The following is an 8,126-nucleotide window of genomic DNA, read 5'->3' on the forward strand; positions in this document are numbered from 1 at the left end:
GGGACGGCTGGCGCGGGGACCAGCGTCTCCCTGATACAAGTGTATCTCTCCGGGCAGGGGGCAACTCCAGGACGGCCATGGTTGCTGCTCTCAGTCCTGCCGACATCAACTATGACGAGACCCTCAGCACCCTCAGGTAGGAAGAAGTACGCTTGTTCCCCTACAGCAGGTGAGGGCGGGGGGGGTCTCTGAAACCCAGGCACTGCCACATGCTCTCCTCACCTCTGTGGCAACCCTGGCTGGGGGGGTGCTGTGGGGGGACCCTGCAACCTCAGACAAGAGGCCAAAGCGTTGTCCTGGTGCTGGGATCCTCCAAAGGATCGTTTGCTGGAGGGGCTCCCCCGCGGCTCGTCAGCACTCCCGCTTGCCCAGCTGGGCAAACCCCCAGGTGCTGCTCAGCGCTCTGCCCTTCCCTAGGTACGCTGACCGTGCCAAGCAGATCCGCTGCAATGCCGTTATCAACGAGGACCCCAACAACAAGCTCATCCGGGAGCTGAAGGATGAGGTGGCACGCCTGCGCGATCTTCTTTACGCCCAGGGCCTTGGGGACATCATTGACAGTAGGTACCGCCCGGTGCCCTCTGGCAGTGGCTCCAGGCAGAGGCGGGCTGGAATCCACTCTGCCTGCAGGGCTGGCGTCCCCATAGCTGCCCTGCATCCTGCTCTGAAGGCCACGCGGCAGCATCATGCTGCCGAAGCGTGGATGGGACGCCTCCGGTGAGCCCCTGTGCGTGCGTTCGCAACCCCCAGCCCACTCCCGTAAGCCGGAGGAGCTGCTTTACACACAGCAGATCTCCCCTTCTCCCCCTCCACCTCCCGTCTTCAGCATCCCGTGCCCCGCAGAGGTGCCAGGAAGATGTTCCCGGGCCTGCGCCCACCCATGGCCTCTCCTCCGTGTGCTGTCGGAAATCCTACTGAGATGAACCCATTCTTTTTCTGTTCTCTCTGTCTTACCCCCGCTCCCTGCCCTCTCTCTCTCTCTTAGCCCATCCTGCTGCGGGAGGATCCAAATGTGTGTATTCCCCATCACTGGTACTCTCTGTTGCTTCACGGCTTTTGGGAGGCGTAGGCTGCGCCCAGGGGCACTGTGCAGCATGGGGAAGGGCTCCCGTAGTCAGCCCCAGCTGATGGGCCGGCCGGCCCCAGGGAGCTGGCAAAGGGGACGGTGACAGAGTTATGGTTAGCGCCTGGGCTTGGGATAGCGCTCGGAGGGACCAGTGTCCTCCCTCTCCGCCATGCTGAGGGCCCAATCCCCACAGGGACTCCTTCCTCCATGCTGTCACGATGTTTCCTGTCGCTGCTGCTGCTGCTGCTGCTGCTGTTCTCGGAGCTCTGAGAGTCGGACTGGGGCTCGTCGGGACTGGAGCCCGGCACGGCACTTGGGTGGGCTGGCACAGTGCTCTCCTGATGGAGGGGTGTGTGATGAGGTCCAGGAGGCTTTCGCCTGTGGATAAACACTATTGCCCCATTCCCCCCGGGCCAGGCAGTGCAGCCAGGCTGTGGCGAGCCCGCTGAGGAGACGGGGACCTGGCCTGTCCCCTCCTGGCTCAGCTCCCCTGGACACGGGCTGATGGAGATGGGTGACTAATGCTGTACTCGCTAACCTGTGTCCTGCCCGCCTCCGGCACAGCGCGCTGAGCCCCTGCGACTTCTCGGGGCTGGAGGAGCATCTCTGATACCTGGGTCCCTTTGCCGCCGGGTCCAGTGGCAGCAGATGCTTGGGGTGCCAGCCGGCAAGGCCCGCCGCCTGTAACAGGCGTGTTACCACCCTGCCCTCACTTTGCTCTCTCTCTGGCTACCCGGCCAAGGCTCTGCTCCAGCGGGGCAGGGGCTTGGGCTCTGCCAGCGAGGGGATCCCACAGCTCCTCCTGCTCCATCCCCCTGACCCCTTTGTAGGGCGGAGGGCCACCGCCTCTCCTTCCCTTCCCTTTTCATTCTCTGCCCCCAGATCCAGCTAATCTGGGGTAGCCGGGCAGGGAAAACTACCCAGGCTGTGTTGGTGAGTGAGGGTGACAGGGGCAGTGGCACACTCCTGGGGGATGTGGCAAAAAAGCATCCCTGGGAGCCTGGGAAGGCTCCAGGGCTATTCCCGCAGCTGCTTCCCAAAACAGCCCCGTGCTCCTGGGGGGCTGCCCAGGCTGGGGGAGAGATGCGCGTGCCCTTGCCCTGCTGCTGCCTGCACTGCTGTGCTGTCGCCTGTGCCTTTTCCTTGTAATTCCTGGCTTTCTTCTCGACGCACCTGGCCACTCTTTTTTTTTTTTCCAACAGCTTTTCTTGTCTCTATCTTTCTCTTTCTCTCTTTCTTCCTGTCCATGTGTCTTTCCCTGGCCCATCCCTCCTTCCCTGCCCATAGATGTGTCCGACTTTGAGAACAATAATGATGCTAGAGGGGTAGAGCTGAGTCACCGCCATGACAATCTCTCCACAGTGACCAACGCCATCGCCGGGATCAGCCCCTCTTCCTCCCTGTCGGCCTTGTCCAGCCGTGCCGCCTCCGTCGCCAGCCTCCATGAGCGCATCATGTTTGCTCCGGGCAGCGAAGAGGCAATCGAAAGGCTCAAGGTAAGAGGCCAGCGCCTGGCAGGTCGGAGGGCTCAGCTCAACGCTCTTGCACTGACGCTTGCAGAGGGGGCTCGGTATTTTCTGGAAACCAGTTATGGGTGATGCTCATGGGAAGCGACGCTCGGGCGTGCTCTTGCAGAGCTGACCAGTGCTCTGGACTGCTGGGTGGGAGAGGGTTTGGCATGGTAGGGTCCACCTGGTACTGCCGTCCTCCCCGTGGGGTGACTGCTGCCTTTGCCCTGCGGGACAGGCGCTCCTGGCTCAGGATGGCTCAGGAGTGGGCTGGCAGCAAGGGGATGGAGAGGCTGGTCTTCGTGCCTTGCTCTTTGAAGATGGAGGCGATGGAAAGACGTGGGTGAAATGCTGCCACAGCTCGTTTAAACCAGCCTGAAACTGGGACCAGTGTCCCGCTGCGGCAAGCTGGGCAGAGCCTGGCCGAGCAGGCAGGTCTGCTGCCCGTAGGACATGCTAACCCCCTGCTAACCCCACGCTCGCCAGGAAACGGAGAAGATCATTGCGGAACTGAACGAGACGTGGGAGGAGAAGCTGCGGAGGACGGAGGCAATCCGGATGGAGAGGTGGGTGGGATGGGGTGGGATAGGATGGAATGGGATGGGGTAGGATGTGGGGTTCCCCAGGCATCTCCCCTCCTCTGCACTTTGCCTACAGCAATTCAGTTCCTGGGGGCAGCCCGGCAATTTGACTGTCCAGCCATACCCTGGCTGCCCCAGGGCACCCCAGTGCCCACCACGTTAGCCTGCACAGACGTGGTCTGCTCTGAGAAACCCTCCTGAGGCACAGAGAGAGCTGAAACAAGCCCTACGGCTGTGGTTCGTGGGGCAAACCCATGGGCTTGGGTCCCGTCCTGGGCTTGTCTAGTGCCAGCTCCAGGGGCTCGTGGGGCTTTGACAGGCTCTTCTTTCCCTTGCTCCGTCAGGGAAGCGTTGCTGGCCGAAATGGGGGTGGCCATGAGGGAGGATGGAGGCACGTTGGGTGTTTTCTCTCCTAAAAAGGTAGGATCATCTTATTCTCTTCTTCCTTGCAAACGAGGGCTGGTTTGTATCGCTGCAGCTCCCTTCTGACCTGCCCTGTTGCTGATGGCCAGCCCCAAATATTTCACTAGCCTTTTCTTGGCTCTGAAACCTACGGGGGAAATCCCAGTGTCGACCCTGCTGGGTACGAACATCAGTAGAAACACATGGCTAAACGTCCAACCCCCATTGCCTGGATGCTGTCCCCATTCAGGTGGGGCTTCACTGACAATTGCTGTGTTGAAATTCAGTGTCAGCTTTTAAAAATCCATACTTTGGGATTTGAAATTGCTGCCCCTGAAACCGGCAAGTCCTTGCTAAGAAATGTGGGTGCAGAAACATTCCATACTCTTTATTGCTTGTGGCATCCTGGAAAGTATTTTCTAAGAAAATATTGGCTGTGCCCCAAAGAGTTTGTGTGCCAGCGAACCCTGCCAAGCACCAGTTACAGCACATCGCTGCCCCTCGCTCATCTGTATAACCATTGCGGTAGTGATGTCCAGTTTACAGCCCCAACCCCGTGAAGCCTGCAGAGCAGCAGGGGCTGCCGAGGTGCAGGCACGTGTGGGTAGGACCAGGCGCGCTTGCTCGGCTCTCCCATCGCACCGAGGGATGCTCTGAGAGCTGCCCTGGCAGCTGATGCTCGTTGGCTTGGCCAAACGTCTTAGTAGATGCATGTGTCCCCAGCTGAGGTGGTGACATTTGGTGATGAAGGCTTCAGGACCTTCCCCTTGCGTGCCTTGGCGTGGCTCTTAGGACAAATTTCTACACCGTCATCTTTGTTTCTCATTCTTGTCTCAGCCACTGCCTGTTAGGACCCCAGACCTTTGTGTAGAAAGTGTGGGGGTTTATTCCCCAAAGCAGGTTGGTCTTGGAGGTGGGGCATTGCTGTAGTGGTCTTGGTGCCTCCTTGCTCTTCAGCTGTCTGGCGGGTGGGAACTCCTCTGACTTCTCCAGTGGCTGGCGAGGAAAGTTAACATTGACAGCATGCAACAACCCCGTTTCGTTAAGGGCAAAGCAGGGCAGAAGTATGTTGTCCTGCTGTAAGCCATCACTGGAGTTGTTACATCTCCAAGGAGCTCAGCGGAAGGTAGAGCATCTGCCTTCTACTAGCCAGCCTTGCAAATCTGGAGAAAAACTGCAAGCCGAAGGAGTCCCGGGGCTACGTGTCTGCCTAGAGGGGCCTGAGGTTAAATTTTACAGCCAACTTATTCCTGCCAGCCACCATGGAGAAGAGCCTGCGTTTCCCTTGACCTCCAGCTCTCCTGCACTGTTTGGAGTGAGTCTCTCCTACCAGCCAGAGCTCGTAGCACTGTCGTGATGGGGCAACCTCTGCATGTCGGGTGTCAGTGGGCTGATAAGACATTTCTTACGGTCTCTATTCTTATTTCTGGGAAACTCAGAACTTCATCTACTGATACTCCCGGGACTTTGCCCGTTGCCTGAAGGTGCAATCACAGCAGCTTGCGATGGGGTGAGATAAGCTAGCTGCAGCCGGAGAGGTCTGTGGCCGGGGGAGAAACTTCCCTCTCATCAAGAACAAAGTGGTTTGTGACCCAGGGGAAGAAAGTGATGGGAGGGAACTGTTAGGAAGGAGACCAGGGAGTGAAATTCAGTGAAATGGAGATACAGCTTCAGGTCTACACCACTTTTGGTTGAATCTCTGGTCTGGGACCTGCTCTTTTAGGTGCTTCATCTGTCCTTGTACCATCAGTGGAGGAAAACGGGCACTTTTAGTTCCTGTCATCCTAAACCAGCCACTGCACGGGACGTGTCTCTGCCTCAGCTACACTGTCTGCAGCGGAGCTGGAGGCTACGGTGAGGCAAGGGCCTGTGGCCACACAGCGCAGGCGAGCAGGGTCCTGCCCCAAGAGACACTAAGCCATATCAAGGACTCCCCATGGGAAGTGTTCGGCTCTGTGTTGGGCCTGTTTGCAAGACGAATTTTCAAAGCAGCTGGGGGAAGGGTGTCCAGGGCTCAGCCCTTTGAGGAGGAAAGCAAGGAGGCGTGTGGAGACAGGTCATCCTCATCCCAGCTGCTTGGTTCTCTGTAGTCCCCTTGAAAAGTACCTGCCTGGGCATGTTGTCCAGGAGTACGGAGGGCAGGAGAGCCCGTGCAGGGGGCAGCCTGAGGTGCTGCTGAGTTCCCACCTCCCTCAGGAGCATCCCTCAGTGCCCGGGTAGATGGGGCACACTGGTGTGACTCCTTGTTTGTCTCTCCCAGACGCCCCACTTGGTCAACCTGAACGAGGACCCGCTCATGTCCGAGTGTCTTCTCTACTACATCAAAGACGGGATAACAAGGTGAGGGCCAGGTCCCACAGAGTGGCGGGAGCCTAGCCCATGTCTCAGTGCCTGACTTGCCCGGGGGCAGCGGGGTAACAGCTGTCTCAGGCTGGGCACCGTTCCCAGGGCATCCCCAACGTGCCATAGCCGCATGGGAGAAATGTATATGCCTGGCAATCTCGTTAGGAACGTTGGTCCTGCTGTGCACCAAAGGCTGCTCCTGTCAGCCCCAAGGATGGTTTTGGGGGGAGGCCCAGGGAGGGGCTGCTTTGAGGAAGGATCGAGCTGGATTTCCCCCCGGCAGGGTTGGCCGGGAAGATGCAGAGAAGAGACAGGACATCGTTCTCAGTGGGCACTTCATTAAGGAAGAGCACTGCCTTTTTCGCAGCGACACCAAAACCGGCGGTGAAGGTATTAGTTGTCTGCAGGGGCTCCCACCTCCCCAGGGACCCCAGTCCCTCTGCGTGTCCCCAGCACCTGCCCCCAGCCAGGGACCCTGCCCTCCTCAGACTAGTGGGGCTCTCCCGTATGGCTGTGGTCTCTCCGTGCTTCCAGAGCGAGCTACGGTCCTCACCTAGCTGGGAGGGAAGCTCGTGCAAGGCACATGGAAGCTGCTGCCGTGAGGCAAGCCAGGGAGATCAGGGCGGGAGGGAAGAGCAGACCGTAGATGATTCCCCCGCCCAAGACGTGGAGCAGAACCCACCTCGCAAACCAGTAGGAACCTGGGGGTGAAAGGGCTTTGGAAGATGAGCCTGGGGAGGCTGGAGATGCGTGCTGGAGGCTCTGATTTCCTCTGACATCCAGTCTCCAGCTGCTTTTAGTCCTTGGGCCTGCTGTGATTAACATGAGGTTGGCCGAGCCCCATTGGTTGCCCAGGGTATGGGTGCTGCCAGTGGGTACCCCGGTGTCCCCTGACTCCGTGCCTGGAGTGCCAGCTGGGGCAGCTTTCCCTTTCTGAGGCTGCAGGAGCAGCGGAGCGGGAGATGCAGGATTTATCCCTCTGCTTCCACCTTACCTTCACTCCCTCTCTCCCCCTCCCGCCGTCTCTGCAGTAATAGTGACCCTGGAGCCCTGTGAAGGCGCCGACACCTACGTGAACGGCAAAAAGGTGACGGAGCCCAGCATCCTGCGCTCAGGTGGGTCCCCAGAGCCGGCATGCCAGTGCTGCTCTAACCTGCCTCCCTCCACCCCACAGGAGCTCTGCAGGTTGTCCCACATTAAACCCATGCCCTTTCCCCATGCCCCACGTGCATCCCTGTAGGAAATCGCATCATCATGGGGAAGAGCCATGTCTTCCGCTTCAACCACCCCGAGCAGGCTCGGCAGGGACGGGAGCGGACCCCGTGTGCCGAGACCCCCGCTGAGCCCGTGGACTGGGCTTTTGCCCAAAGGGAGCTGCTAGAGAAGCAGGGCATCGACATGAAGCAGGAGATGGAGCAGCGGTGAGGGCATGGGTTGGGGTGATGGGGAGTTGGGTATCCACTTCCAGGTTAGTCATCCTCTCCTTCCCCATTCCTCCCAGGCTCCAGGAGTTGGAGGACCAGTACCGGAGGGAGCGGGAGGAGGCGAATTACCTTCTTGAGCAGCAGAGGCTGGTAGGTGGCCAGGACCTGGCTCCTTCTCAGGCTGCCCAGGCACGACTGAGTCCTGGCAGATGTTTGCATGGGGTGACTCAGTGTGTCCTAAAAACAAGGGCAAACCTGTTGTTCCTGCGGTTATCCCCATAAACACAGATCCAGAGGAGGGAGGAGGCCGGGTTCCTGGGAGGGGGGGAGAAGCGCTATGTGGCAGCATGGAGGAAGGTCATACCTTGTGGGTTGCATCATCCCTCTCCCTGCTTCCCACAGGACTATGAAAGCAAACTGGAGGCTTTGCAGAAGCAGATGGACTCTAGGTATTACCCTGAGGCAAACGAGGAAGAGGAAGAACCTGAGGATGAAGGTGAGGGCTGGGTGCCACCCCAGGGTTTTGATGCTCTCTGTGGGAGCAAGAAGAGTGGACTGTGGGTCCCCTGGGCACCTCTGCGCCAATGTCCTCCCTCCCGGCAGTGGAGTGACTGTCTCTCTGTGTCCCCACAGTGCAGTGGACAGAGCGGGAGTTCGAGCTGGCCCTCTGGGCCTTTAGGAAGTGGAAGTGGTACCAGTTCACCTCCCTCCGCGACCTGCTCTGGGGCAACGCTATCTTCCTCAAGGAAGCCAACGCCATCAGCGTAGAGCTGAAGAAGAAGGTGGGTGCCAGAGGCTCCTC

General features: G+C 59.2%; 1 protein-coding gene across 1 annotated transcript in view; it reads left to right on the forward strand.

The window, feature by feature from the left end:
- LOC104081510 (kinesin-like protein KIF1A) overlaps positions 1–8,126 on the forward strand; it is a gene marked incomplete at both ends in the record, with an annotated part of 13,765 nt that overhangs the window by 4,099 nt on the left and 1,540 nt on the right. Inside the window, 13 exons of the mRNA XM_009584289.1 lie at positions 58–136; positions 418–560; positions 986–1,012; positions 2,429–2,562; positions 3,061–3,140; positions 3,500–3,575; positions 5,818–5,897; positions 6,184–6,290; positions 6,932–7,015; positions 7,141–7,321; positions 7,402–7,474; positions 7,727–7,820; positions 7,958–8,106. Of these exons, the coding sequence (XP_009582584.1) occupies positions 58–136; positions 418–560; positions 986–1,012; positions 2,429–2,562; positions 3,061–3,140; positions 3,500–3,575; positions 5,818–5,897; positions 6,184–6,290; positions 6,932–7,015; positions 7,141–7,321; positions 7,402–7,474; positions 7,727–7,820; positions 7,958–8,106 (1,307 nt within the window). The remainder of the gene's footprint in view (positions 1–57; positions 137–417; positions 561–985; positions 1,013–2,428; positions 2,563–3,060; positions 3,141–3,499; positions 3,576–5,817; positions 5,898–6,183; positions 6,291–6,931; positions 7,016–7,140; positions 7,322–7,401; positions 7,475–7,726; positions 7,821–7,957; positions 8,107–8,126) is intronic.

The sequence above is a fragment of the Fulmarus glacialis genome, unplaced genomic scaffold (genome assembly GCF_000690835.1).
Source record: "Fulmarus glacialis isolate BGI_N327 unplaced genomic scaffold, ASM69083v1 scaffold27518, whole genome shotgun sequence".
Lineage (NCBI taxonomy): Eukaryota > Metazoa > Chordata > Aves > Procellariiformes > Procellariidae > Fulmarus > Fulmarus glacialis.